This window comes from Urocitellus parryii, chromosome X (genome assembly GCF_045843805.1).
Source record: "Urocitellus parryii isolate mUroPar1 chromosome X, mUroPar1.hap1, whole genome shotgun sequence".
NCBI lineage: Eukaryota > Metazoa > Chordata > Mammalia > Rodentia > Sciuridae > Urocitellus > Urocitellus parryii.
The window spans coordinates 91,424,942-91,439,539 of record NC_135547.1 but is presented as its reverse complement, the minus strand read 5'-3'; the positions used below and the strand labels follow the sequence as shown (position 1 = coordinate 91,439,539).

The 14,598-nt window shown below is 36.5% G+C and overlaps 1 protein-coding gene across 1 annotated transcript in view; it reads left to right on the top strand.

Moving 5' to 3' along the window:
- The window catches only part of Dgkk (diacylglycerol kinase kappa), a 129,753-nt gene that overhangs the window by 44,679 nt on the left and 70,476 nt on the right, over positions 1–14,598 (top strand). Inside the window, exons 2-4 of the mRNA XM_026406769.2 lie at positions 1,879–1,989; positions 3,665–3,745; positions 5,773–5,877. Coding sequence (XP_026262554.1) covers positions 1,879–1,989; positions 3,665–3,745; positions 5,773–5,877 — 297 coding nt within the window. The remainder of the gene's footprint in view (positions 1–1,878; positions 1,990–3,664; positions 3,746–5,772; positions 5,878–14,598) is intronic.

Here is a 14,598-nt window from a genome sequence, read left to right as displayed (position 1 = left end):
TTATGGGTATGTGCCACCACACCCAGTGGAACGGTTCCATTTTAAAATTTAAGTCTTTAATAGAAAGAGGTAAATATGACTTCTTATGTTTCCCAAGTATTATGAAGATTAGTATGGTAGGACTTAGGATATGGCATAGGAGAGAGGGTTAGGGAAGAGAAAATCAAATGCTATGATTGAGAGTATACACTATAGCCTACCTGGACAGAGAAAAGAAAGGAACTATGTATTGCTAATGCTTAGACAAAAGTTGTTTATTCATTGATGACTCAGTATCAACTATTTAAGTGTAATATTTCATTCTCCATGCCACCTCCCCCTTTCCCACAAGATGTTATTGTTCTCTTTGTTCTGACTCCTCGTTGGTATCACCCATTTTCATATAAGAGTAGGACAACAGGGCTGAGGTTGTTGTAGCTTAGTGGTAGAACACTTGCCTCACATGTGTGAGGCACTGGGTTCAATTCCCAGCACCACATAAAAATAAATGAATAAAGTAAAGGTCCATCATCACCTAAAAAATATTTAAAATAAAAAATATTTTTTTAAAAAAGAGTAGGACAATAATCTTGAAACTCATAAGTTATCAAAAAGGCTCAGGTAAATTGTGATTGCTTATGAACTCATTTTTCAGTTGAGATACAGAGACTCTGTCCATTAGTACTATCTTACTGGTTAGAGAATAGAACATATAGAAGCATATGTGATAGAGAATGAGAGTGGCAAAGAGTCATTTAATCAATCAAAGATGAATAATTGCTGGAATCAGGCACCTTATTTGAAGGAAGAAGCTGCTACATGGTTCCAGCAGATTCTTTCCATGTGAGAATATAATCCCACCATTGGTAGATAGTCTGTTTTTTTTAAGAAATGGTAAATATGGATTTTTATATGGAATCTTTGCCTTTGAAATATTATCAACTAAATAAAACCTTTGGAAAAAACGAAGTAGGCCAATAAAACATGTTTATAGTCATTCAATAGTGAATTCTAATTTGCATAATAGAAAGAATTCACAAACCTTAATTTGTTGATTTAAACTATCTGGCTTATTGTCCAGTAAGTATAAGTTTGGTTCCAGCTTGGTAGGGATGAGTACTTCTCCCAAATATCAGTCGTGCATGATGGTTTGTACCCTACAACATACATGAGAATGTCTTCATGGGGGTCAGCATGTTCTTCACATGGCTGGAAAATCAATGATCACATATGAGATATGTAAAGAAAGAAATTAGAAAATAGTTGTATATTGGTGTGCTTTTGTTTATTTATTTATTTCTTATATACATGACAATAGTGGAGTGCATTACATTCATAATTATACATTCACAGCACAATTTTTCATAACTCTGCATATAGAGTATGACCATGAGTCCTCTGAAGGTCTTGATATAGAATTTATATTTGTTTCTAAAAGTATTGGGAAGGTATTGGATGCTTTGAGCAGGGAAGGGGAGTGATACAACTTAAAAGGAACACTCTAAAAGAGCTACAACCTTGCTACTTTGAGCATTTCTGCCTTACCTGAACTCAGCCTTTTTCCCTGACCATTGTACTTTCCTAGGAATATTATCTTTATGTCTCATATTTCTCCCTCACACCACCACTCATTGTGACAAATGGAGATATTCTCCAAGGATTGGAGGCCATGTACCCTGAGAAACTTGAAGCTTATATCATCTTGAATGTGTTACACAAGGGTAACCAATCCCTTTTCTGGTCATACTAACTTCCTTGTATTCCTACATAGGTTATAGGACATTTCTCACCTACGCAGCAGAGATAGAGTCTTCAAGATATTTAATCTTCTCATCTGAGAGAACAAATGATATGGTCTTGCAAATTGATATAATTGATCCCTATGCTTCTGTCTTTCAGAAAATACTTAAAGAAGGACCTCTGCTGAAGAACTGTAACTCCGTCAAGAGATGGAAACTTAGATATTGTCTCGTTCAAGGACGAAAGCTCTACTTTGCACATCATCCCTCGGTAATATATAGAATCATATCAATTGAGTTAGTGGATGGGTGCCAGGAAATGCTTGGGTGGGAGGATGGCCAACAGGTTTAAGACATGGTGGCAAATATTGGATGGACGTCAAAACCCTCTACTCTTCCATTAATTTGACTTCCTTTTGGGTCAAATGAGAGACACATTTCTCACCTTTCCCCTTCCTGTATCTCTTCCCTTTTTTTCTTCAGTTAGCTTCTGCACCCAGAGTCAACTACATAATTTGTAGGATCTAGTGTAAAATGCTAATACAGGGCTCCTTATTCAAGAATCAGGAAGAATAGGTCATTAATGGTGATAATATACCGTTTTATATTTACATTATAATATAAAGCAATGACTTATGTTGCTTTTGTTTTAATATTTAATGTTGTTCTAAGTAAAAATAAAATTTTAAATGATTAGCTTGAATTTTATCATTCATTTGTACATTGTACTGTGCTAGTTTTAAATGCAAATATGTTGTAAATAATCACTAAAATTATATAATTTGTATTAGTATCTCATACATGCAATGTATTTTGTTCTTATCGGAACACAAAACTGTACAAAACTAACTCAACTGGTTTTTTTTTCAATTTTTAATACTTGCACACTCTATCAACACTTTCTGACTGAAAGAACTATGTATGCTTTGCTCTATTTTCCCCTTTCCTTCAATGTCATCCTTTTAAGCATAAATCATTGGCTAACATAGAGAAGTAACATAAGTAAGAAAGAATACGATAGGAGTTCTTGATAGTTCACGTTTTCCAGAACACCATTGCCTCTTTTCTATGATTGCAGCAAGTTTTGTTTCCAACAGCACACGTGACCTCTCAGGACTGTCAGTTCCCCTGCTTACTCAGTCATGGATATAACACACTTAACCTGGTATTTGCTTTAAGTTTCACTGTAGACCCACATATGATGGGTCCACTGTGATTCTATGCTTATGGACATCACAAATGCAAATGGGTGGATGTCTTTTTTCATACATTTTCTGCTCATATCACAGCTCACTGTTCCAATGAACTTATATGCAAAACACAAACTCAAAGATAACATGATTGCAAATTTCAATATGGCAATAGATGATCATGAAACCAAGTGTGGGGCCCTTCTGAATATTGGGCCTTGTGTAACTGCGTAGGTTTCATATTGGTGATGTCATCCCTGTATATGTCAGTAGTACTGGATTCCTGCTGCTGGCTGGGTAGTATCTACTATGCCCAATGTACAAGGAGATATAAGGATCAAACTGGATGGGACAAGCAATGTGGTCAAAGGCTGTCACCCAATAGAACAGATGTTAATAACAATCTGTACTACTAGTACACTAACAGATGATATCCCATTATCTCCTCCAGCATTAATCTTTATATTTGAATAACTGTAGACTGACTCACTAACCCAAGTTTCCTATAAATCCACATAAATGATTTTGGAAAAGTTGTGTTTTGGTTTAGATTGATTTATTTTTTATTTGTCATATGACATATCCACAAAAATCATTTGTTAAATAAATTTCAGCCCTGAAGATAAAAGAGTGATTGGATCATTACTGCCAAAAATGCCTGTCAGTGTGTGTGCATGTATATGTATGTCTATTTACCTTTTAATGTCACTTTGCGTCATTAAACAAATGGTTCCTCTTCCTCTTATATCTTTCCAGTTTGTACACTTTGAAACAATTGATCTGTCTCAAGTCACCTTAGCAGAAAGCAGCTGTAGAAATCTTTGCCACAGTTTTTCTGTAAGTATGATTGGGAAAGACTGAATGAGCAGGGGTGGGGGCTAGATAAAAAGAGGGGCCACCATGCCCACTCATTCCCTCTTTGGACATTAGGTTTCCCAAGGCTCCTTTGATATGGAAGTGTTATTTTTCATACAAACATTTCCTACAAACCCACTGTTTGGGGCCAAACAGTGATAGTCCTTTTCCCTATTATCAGCATACTATAAAGCTAAGCTGATTTCAGATTGTGTGACTATTAAAATAGTCAGTCAATCTTCCTGATAAAGTGATTTATAAGAGTATCATTGGGAGGGTTTCAAGAGACTACCAACATGTCATAGAAAAATATCAGGATAATCCAGTTTCATGGTATCCCCTCCTTTGATGAAATAGATAAGAACCTAAATCCAAAGTGAAATCTACCCCATGCTGATATTACTAATGACAGCATCTCAAAGAAAAAAAAAAGAGGATTTTCTAAGGAAGTGTTTAAGGGCTTAGCATGCCTGAAATGTCACATGGGGCTTTTGTCATTCAAATGAATCCAGACTAGAAAACTCACTGAAAAATAGCCAGTCCATTGACCCAGAAATTTCCTACCCACCTCCTCCCCAAAGTATCTCTTCCCAATCTCAACAGTGGCTGATCCTCTGCAGCAGGTAGGGGATGGTATTTAGTGGACAAAAAAAGCTATAGGCCTAATACCCTTCTTCCATGGCTGGTCCACATTCCATCCTCTACTGAAAGGAGAGCAGATAGATCTAACATAGAAACCCAGCTTTGTTTCTTTCACATTATGTCACATTGACCCTAGGTAAATCTGGGCATTCTACTGATTTGTCCCCAAATGAGTCAATAGGTTAATGTTTTTGGCCTTGATTCTACAAAGAAATCCTTCAGGCAAGGCTGCTCCTTAGCCTTATGTAAGCACAGAGGCACTGCACATCAGTCCCAACTAAGAATAGGTTTGGATCAAAGGAGTGGCTCTGATCACAATCACAACTACCTGCCAAACAATCATGCTGTGTTACATACAAAAGGAAAGGGAAATTGCTTGTTGGTGTAATGAGCTCTAATTCTAAGATTTGAGGTGTTGATAGCCAAAGCAAATAAGGCCTTTGAAGCAATGACTGATGCTATAACTATCCATGTTCCCACTTTCCTCTGGGGAAAGGCCAAGTTATGCCCATGGTCTACATCTGCTAGACCCTCACCATGACTTACTTATTATTCCTGAAGGGTTCTTGAACCAGGCAAAATTAAGAGAGACAGCTATAAAGTTTTCTTCAGGTTGTTCTCGCCCCTAAGAAAGAAAGAAACTGGATTTTTTGGACATCTCATTTTGGTGTACCCCCAAACAGAAAGATGTATACCTAATGAATTGCGTACACTTTTACCACTTTGAGTAGACAGCAGCAGTAAGCACATAGGGTTTTCAGGCAACCTCACTTGAATAATAGATGATACATGGCTTTAGTAATAATCTCAGTGACTCAGGAGACTGAGGCAGGAAGATCACAAGTTCAAGGACATCCTGGGCATCTTAGTGAGACCATGTCTTAAAATTAAAAAAAAATGATAAGGGTTGGGATGTGACACAGTTATAGAGCACCTCTGAGCTGAATCTACAGTATTGAAAAAAAAAAAAACATGGATTCTGGAGCCACAAACTATCTTTCCATTCTAGCTTAGCTTTTTACCTGCTAGGTGACCCTGGAAAAGTCATTTATCTTTCTTTGGCTTAGTTTTCCTGATGATGAAATAGGAAAATTAACAACACCTGTCATGGGGTTGTAGTGAAGGCTGTAGTGGAGTCCTTTAGAAGAGTCCCTAGTACATAGGAAGTACAATTAAATTGTTAGCTATTACTATTATTGCCATTGTTATTATTTTGGGTGTGTATATAAGGAGCTGTGAGTAACCCTGGGAAATCATGTGTTGGGTTATGTTTGATAGATCTAGCTAGTTCCTTAGACTATTCACAGATTGTTGTGGAGGAAAAGTTGTGGACCAAGAATGAGCTAATAATGTGACTTTTTATTCAGGTTATTACACCAGAACGAAAAGTCACCCTGGCAGCACCTAACCGGAAAGACATGGAAGAATGGATTAACATCATAAAAACCGTCCAACAAGGAGAAGTTCATAAGGTAAGGGAAATAGTAGAAAATCCACACAACTCTCATGGGTAAATGCTTAGGTAATTGCATTGGTTAATCCACATTTTAAACAGGGAAATAATATAATAGAAGCGAAGTATTCAGTCAGGAAGTACAAACAGATAGCTTTAGGAAACCTGTTTAGAACTATGCTTGAAAAGGAATAAGTCACTTAGATTCAGACCCTGATAAATATATGGTTTATATACCTTGGCACACATGCACTTGATATGTAGATATCACTGTATTACCCAATGAACAAGGCACTCAAGATGTATAAGTGCAAGTAACTTAGATGCCCTTCTGTTAGGAAGGCTTCAATTGGAAGTCTTGAGTTGCATCTGCTGAATGACTATAGTAACAGGTAAAGGAATTGAAGCTCAGAATCAGGAAGGAATCAGACTGAGGTGAAAACTACTCAGTAGTAAAATCAGGATATGAACCTAGGTTGTGTCATCCCAAAGCTTATGTCCTTAACCAGGATAGGATTCTTCCTGTCTGTTTTCTGTTCATCATAAAATGAGCATAGAGGGAAGAGCAAGGCACAGTTTTCTCCAAAACTTATTAGGGTTCTTCCTCTCCTTGGCAATATCAAGTCTTTCACCACTGCTTCCTACAGCATTCAAACTCTGGGCTATGCCCCCCAGCCTGTTCTTCTATTAGATCTCTATAGTTATAAGCTATGTGAGTTCCAAGAAAGGAGGGATCCGTGGCATTTATTTATTTAGAACAATGTCTGGCACATGACAGGGGCTTAATAATTATTTTTGAGTGAATAAATGTATCTGAGGACAATAGTGGAGCTAGGTTTTGGAGAAGGAATGATACATGGTTCATATTAAAGCAACATTCTTCTTTGAAGGTCTTGGAGATCAACAAATGAATACATCCTTTAAAAGATCTCTATGTCTTAAATAACTAGCAAAGGGCAGAGGATTATTCCAGGTAATTCAGATGGAGCATTTTGCAATGTAGTTTAGTAACAATGGCCTTTAGAAGTAAAAATAATACTATCAAGAAGAACCATCTATCCTTATTCTCCCAGGGCTTCTTAGGGTTTTGACCACTTAGTCTTATAAATATACCTTCTTATACCTATGGCTGTGATGAGGGAACATGACAAGTTTGCTGACCTGGGGCCTTTCCACATGTCATTAAAGCCTTTTCCAAGCCCATGATGTGTTGTGCTTAATTAAGAGATCCTTTGCTTAGCATTTGATAATGGTCCTTCATATGACTCAGCATTTCATACATTTGTTATTTTCTTTTCCCCTTCCTGATGGAAAAGCATACCCCTCCCTGGCAGTGAGGCCATTATGGCACAACATTAGAGGTAGCCATGAAAAGCTATAAATTCTATGCTTCTGTCCCATCCTTATCCCCGTGGAACAATCTTTTTCTTTCCTTGGCTTACTTCTATTCAAACAGCAATGTTTCTTACAAATCAAGTGACATTTAAAATTTGGCATAAATGGTCACATAGGATATTTTGCATTTTAATTATTAGTCCATGGATGCAAAACATGCTAGAGAAAGTCACCAGAGAGTTGATGGTCATTCCTGATTCCACTGAATTAAACACCTAGGTATTGACTACACAGCACAAAGCAGAAAGGAAAAAAAAAATAATCTGCCTGTTTACTTTCTTGAAGAGTTGTGAGTATCAGGTTATAATCACAACTTCTGTGAGCTGCCCCAGGGACCTAAATCTATTAAGGAACACTAGTAGCTGATAGAGAAATGTCTCACCACCAGCATCTTAGCAATTTGTCTTGCTCGAGGCTTAAACGGACAAATACGCTTTCTCTCATATGCACCTTATCTCTAACAGTCTCTTCTATCCTCTGTCACCACCAGCACCTGACAAATGTGGTGAGGGAAGATTAATCATGGATTTAGTGGTCTATTAGAGCAGTGACAATATAATTGGGTAATCTATTGGAAAATAGTCAGTACACAGTAGTGAGCCAGATTCTACTAGGTGCTCAGTTCTGTTCCATAGAGTTTAAAAAAAGGTAAAAACTGAACTCCTGGCCTCACTGAACATTGAGGTAGTTGATAAGACAAGATATACATAAAAAATAAATGACACTACTTAAGGTAAATAATTTCCACAGATTTTATAAGGCAACACATGATCCACTGCTGGATGAATGATACAGAAAATAAAATGGTATAGGCATTCAGCTGGAGTCATTTGGGAATACTTAAAAGAGAAGAGACTTGAGATTGACCTTGAAACATGGATAGGATTGTTTTGGTGCAAGTGATTAGGGCAGGGGAAGTCCTGAGCATGGGAACTGTATAATGAAGAACTGTATAATAAAAAACTGAATAACAAGAAAACAGAACTTTCTTGGAATACAGTACAGGGGGGATCCATTTCACTAGAAGAGTTTAGGAAAATGAGTGCAAGAAATATGTCTAGAGATAAGTTGGACCTGATGGGGGAGGGTTTTTCAATGCCATGATAAAGAGTGGGGAAGATTTTCAATGATCAAAATTAAGGTGAAGGGGAAGTGAAAAGGGAAGAGAGCTGATCAGAGAGACAGTTTAGAAACACAGGATGGATTTGAAAGGGAAAAGATGGAGGCCAGTAGTTCAGAGAGGAGGCTCTATATTAATTCAGGCAAGACAGTTAAGCACCACAATAAGAAAAGGAAGTGAGAACAAATACTAGATACTGAGTTTGGAACCTGGGAGAACCTACATATGAAGGCAAAAGGGGAATATACCTCAGTGGTTGGGCACTTGTCGAGCATGCAAGAAACCCTAGGTTCAATCCCCAGCACTGCAAAAGAAAAAGAGAAGAGAACAAAGAAAGAAAGAAAGAAAGAAAGAAAGAAAGAAAGAAAGAAAGAAAGAAAGAAAGAAAGAAATGAAGAAAGAAAAAGAAAGAGACAAAGGAGAGAGAGGAGTCATATGCAGATGAAAGGTTTGAGGCTACAGAATTTTAAAAAAGAATAGAAAGGAAAAATTGGAAATAAGGAGCTGTTCAGAAGGCTTGATATAAAGGTTAATTCTTTTTAATGAACTGTCATGTAACCACTGATTAAGGAAGCAAAAATGGACCATAAAATTCATTTAGATTCTAGATTCTAGATCCTAGAGCACCTAGAGATCATGAGTCACGAAGCCTTTATTTGAACCCTTGCAACAACAAGGAGATGTTTCTTGCAAAAGTCTCCATTCAAGGGCTGGGGATATAGCTCAGTTGGTAGAGTGTTTGCCTTGCATGTAGAAGGCCTGGGGTTCAATCATCACCAAAAAAAAAAAAAAAAAAAAGAGTCCATTCAATGCTCCTAAAGCTTTAAATCTTGCAGTGTATTTTAAAGGCTTTGGCCTAAGTAGAAGAAAGAATGAAAGAACATCTGAACAATAATGGCTAGCTACAGCAATAGCATTGGCTGCCTCTTGAGGGAGAAAGTTTCCTATCATTGAATATATTATAAGCAAACCATTTATACAACTGCTTGTCAGCATATTGTATAGAAAATTAATTTTTCAGGTGCACAAACTAAATGAACTCCAGCATTCTTTTCAATTTGTAAAGCATATGATTCCAAGATTTGACTAAGCAGATGGGAAAACTAAGCCTCAGAGATTTCAGATGTCTTGCCTGAAATCACAGATGATTGTGGCAATATTGAGATCTTAGCTCTTATAATTCTTAATCTATGCTCTTGGAAAGACATCTTCAATTCTGCCTAAATAACATTCTTCTTTCACTCCTCTAATCCCCATTCTTTGTGATTATGGAATAAGAATACTACGATAAAAACTGAACTGTGCAAATCAACAAATAGATTCAAAGAGAATAAAAGATGCTTTAGCTCAGTGTCTCCATGCCTAGTGGTTTGCCCAGGATGAATTCGGTTTACACTTGTCCCCTTTCACTGTTGAAAGTGCCCTGACTTGGACAATATGGTTACCTTATCAATGACCAACCAAAGAGGCCCTAACAGTCTTCTGTAGTTACCCAAATCTTGATGAAACTGAGCAGTTGAGTTCACATTACAGCACAAACCACTGATTTGGTTTTATCTAAACTGAACCTTTCATCATGTAAGCAATTCCAAACAAGATTCTTTAAGGAGTTACATCTTTAGAAAATTTTGTGGTTTATGGGATGTTTCACCTGAGACTTTTATGCACTTTTAAGACATGTAATATTACCAGATCCTCATATTTGGATAGTATTTTAGAGTTTGCAAAACAGCTGAACTACCATAATCTCATTTAAGAATTATGAAAATAATTAATATACATAACTAAGATCTGGATTATTCTGAAAGGGATTAAAGAAATTGGGAAAACAGCCTTAGCTGTCATAGATCAGCAATGTGTTAGGCAGTTCCAACTGCTATAACAAAAATAACATAAATGTATGGCTTAAACAATATTTATTTCTCATATGCCTAGAGGCTAGGGAAACCAAGATCAAGGCACTGGCAGATTTTATGTCTGCTCAGGGCCCATTTCCTGGTTCATGGATAGTTGGCTTCTCATTATGTCCTTATATGACAGAAAATGAAGCAAGAGAGCTCTCTGGGTTTCCTTTTTTTTTAATCCAATTAATTAACACCTTTTACAGCCATCATATTGTGGGTTAGTCTATCAATATGTGAATTTAGAGAGACACAAGTTTAGTTCATGACAATCTGACTCTGTCCCATCAAAGTTCATGTCCTTCTCACATGCAAGATAAGTTCATTTCAACCAAAAAAACCCCCAAAGTCTTAACTCATTCCCACATTAACTCTGAAGTCTTAAGTTCAAAATATCATCTAAATATCATTTTAAATCATATATGAGTAAGACATCCTGAAGCAAAATTGCTCTTCATTTGTGAATGAGTGGACTCAACAAGTTATGTGCTTCCAAAACACAATGTTGAAACAGGCATAGAATAGACATTCCCATTCTAGAAGGGAGAAATTGGAAAGAAGGAAGGGATGATGGGTTCCAAGCAAGTACAAAACTTAGCAAAGAGAGATCCATGAGACCATAAGGCCCAAGAATAACTATCTTTGGCTTCATACTCTGCATTTTGGACTCAGTGGTATGGCAGTCTCTCATTCCAAACACACTAGGTCAGAGGATCCACATTCCAAACACACACTAGAGTGGAGATCTCAGCATTCTACATCAGCTGGGTGGCACTGTCACACCACAAATCAGAGGTCATGACCAGTGCTGTATCTCTCTACAGTGACCCCATCCATTCCATAATTATTTTCTGGGGCAGGGATCATGCCCCCAGGTCTCTGGTGAGCTGGCTCTACCCTAACGGCCCTGCTAAGCATTTGTCCCATTCTTTGAAATTTAGATTGAGGATACACACTCTTACTAACCTTAGTCAAAATAGTCCTTGAAACTAGCCTGAGCAATAAGGCAAGAGAAGGAAATTAAAAGGATACAAGTAGGAAAAGAAAAGCTCAAACTATCTGTTTGCTAATGTCATGATCCTATATTTAGAAGAAAAAAATTTTAAAAAAACCTCCACTAGAAGAATTCTAGAGCTGATAAACAAATTTCATGAAGTAGTAGGAATAAAGATTGACATATATAAATCAATCGCTATCCTATACTTCAATAATGAATCTGCTGAAAAAGAATTTAGAAACCCTATCCCATTTGCAATAATCTAAAAAAAAAAGTACTTTGGAATCAATCTAACCAAGGAGTTGAAGGACCTCTACAATGAAAATTATAGAACACTAAAGAAAGAAATTAAAGAGGACCTTAGAAAATGGAAAGACCTCCCAGGATCTTGGATAGGCAGAATTAATATTATCAAAACAGCCATTCTATCAAAAGTGATATACAAATTCAATGAAAAACCCATTGAAATACCAATGACATTCTTCATAGAACTAGAAAAAGCAGTTACAAAATTCATTTGGAAAGATAGAAGACTCAGAATAGTTAAAGAAATCCTGGATAAAGTGGATAAAAACTATCCCATGTACATATATGATTAGGGATTAGATCAGAAACTGCAACAGCTACAAGAAAATGTAAGGCCAATACTCCAACATGCCAGTATAGGAACCAACTTCTTTAACAAGACCCCTAAAGCACAGGAAATTAAATCAAAATCAATGAGTGGGATGACATCAAATTAAAAAGCTTCTGCACAGCAAAGGAAACAAGAACATGAAGAGTGAGCCTACAGAATGTCCTATCTGCTCCTCAGATAGGACAATAATGTCCAGAATATATAAAGAATTCAATAAACTTAATACCGGTTATGAAAGGGCAAGAGAACAAGACACTTATCAAAAGAAAAGATACACATAACTAAGAAATATATGAAAAAAATGTTCAACATCTCTAACAATTAGGAAAATGCAAAACAAAACTACATTGACATTTCATTTCATTACAATCACAATGGCAATTATCAAGAATATAAATAAACTGGGCATGATGGTGTATGCCTGTAATCCCAGAGGCTCAGGAGACTGAGGCAGGAAGATCTCTAGTTCAAAGCCTGCCTCAGCAATGAAAAGGTGCTAAGCAACTCAGTGAGACCATGTCTCTAAATAAAAGATTAAAAAGGACTGGGAATGTGGCTCAGTGGTTGAGTGCCCCTGAGTCAATCCCCAGTACCACTCTGCCACAAAAAAGAATACAAATAATAATAAGTGTTCATGAGGATGTGGTTAAAAAGGTACACTCACACATTGCTGATGGGACTTCAAATAAGTGCAACCACTCTGGAAAGCAATATGGAGACTCCTCAAAAAACTAAGAATGGAACCACCATATGAACCAACTCTCCCACTCTTCAGTATATATCCAAAATATATAAAATCAGCATACTATTGGAATCCAGCAACATCAAAATTTTATAATAGAAAAAATTCACAATAGCCACGCTATGGAACCAACCTAAGTGCCCTTTAATAGATGAATGGGTAAAGAAAATGTAGTATATATACACAGTGGCATATTACTCAGCCATAAAGAAGAATGAGATTATGGAATTTGCTGGTATATAGAGGGAACTGGAGATTATCATGTTAAGTGAAATGAGACAGAACCAAAAAGTCAAAAGTTGAATGTTTTCTCTGATATGTGGAAGCTAGTCCATATTAAAGAAGAGAGAGAGAGAGAGAGAGAGAGAGAGAGAGAGAGAGAGAGAATTTGAAATAGAAGAAATTTCTTATATTTGAAATATAGAAGAAATTCTATATTTGAAATATAGAAGAAAGATAAGTGGAGTAGAGGAAGGGGATTGAGGGGGAGGGAGGAGGGACAAAATAAGGGAAGAACAGTGGAATGAATCTGACCTAACTATCCCATGTATATATATGAATATACCACAGTGAATCTCACCATCATGTACATTCACAAGACACTAATTTAGGGGAAAGAACTATAATTAAATAGCAGAAATATCAGTAGAGGGAAGGAAACAGGGAAAGGGAGGAAGGAAGGAAAAGGGGATGTAGGGGGGACTGAATTAGAACATATTATATTTCATGCTTTTATAATTATGTCAAAATGAATCCTAATGTCATATATAAATAAAAGGAACCAATAAAATGAAAATAAAGAAAAACAAAAGAAATTGAGGATGAGGCAAGCCCGCCCCCTCTGTCCTGTTCACTTTGGGCCTTTGGTGGGAGTGGCACACCTCATGGTCTCTGAATCACCTTAGGGGTTCTTCTTTCCTTGTCTTCAATAATGGCATGTTTGGCAGCCAAGTAGGACTAAGTTCCATACAAATTTAAAGATTGTTTATTCCACTTGTTTTTTTATTATTTTGTAAACCCTGTATTTATTTCTCCCTTGCTTTTTTTCTTACTTTGTGCTTTAAAGGTTTTCTGTAATTGTATGGTTTGAATCCTTTCTTTTAATACTGTGTAAGTTCTATAAGTGTTTCCTTTGTGGTTACCATGAAGCTTACATAAAATATCTTCTTCTTAATACAGGCTACTTTAAACTGACAATAAATTGCTTTTAATTGCATAAAAATATCCAACAATTTCACTCTCCTTGACCTTTGATTTTGATGTAAAAATTTATAATAGTTTTTGTAACTTGTAGTACCTATGCTTTTGTTGTTTGTTGTTTTGTTTTTGTTTTGCTTTGTTTTAGTTCTAGGAAATTGAACTCAGGTGCAATTAAACACTGAGCCACATCCCCAGCCCTTTTTTAAATATTTATTTAGAGACACGTTCTTGCTGAGTTGCTTATGACCTTGCTAAGCTGCTGAGGCTGGCTTTGATCTCAGGATCCTCCGGCCTCAGCCTCCAGAACCATTAGGATTACAGGCGTGCACACCCAGCCGTTTTTTTTTTTTTTTTTTTTTTCTATTTGTATCCTTTTAATTTCTTCTCTTCCTGATTAATCTGGCTACAGTTTCAAAAATATATTGAATAGAAGTGATGAGACTGAACATTCTTGTCTTGTTACTGATTATAGAGGAAATGCTTTCAGTTTGTCTCTGTTCATTATGATGTTGGCTTTGAGTTTATCATATATAGCTTTTATAATGTTGGAGTAAGTTCCTTCTATCCCTTGTTTCCCCAGCAAAATAGGTGTTGGATTTCATCGAAGACCTTTTCTGCACTTATTGAGATGATCATATGGTTATTGTCCTTAATTCTGTTTATGTGGTGAATTACATTTATTGATTAGCTTCTGTTGAATCAACCTAGCATCCCTGGGATTAAACTTGATCATGGTGGATTATCTTCG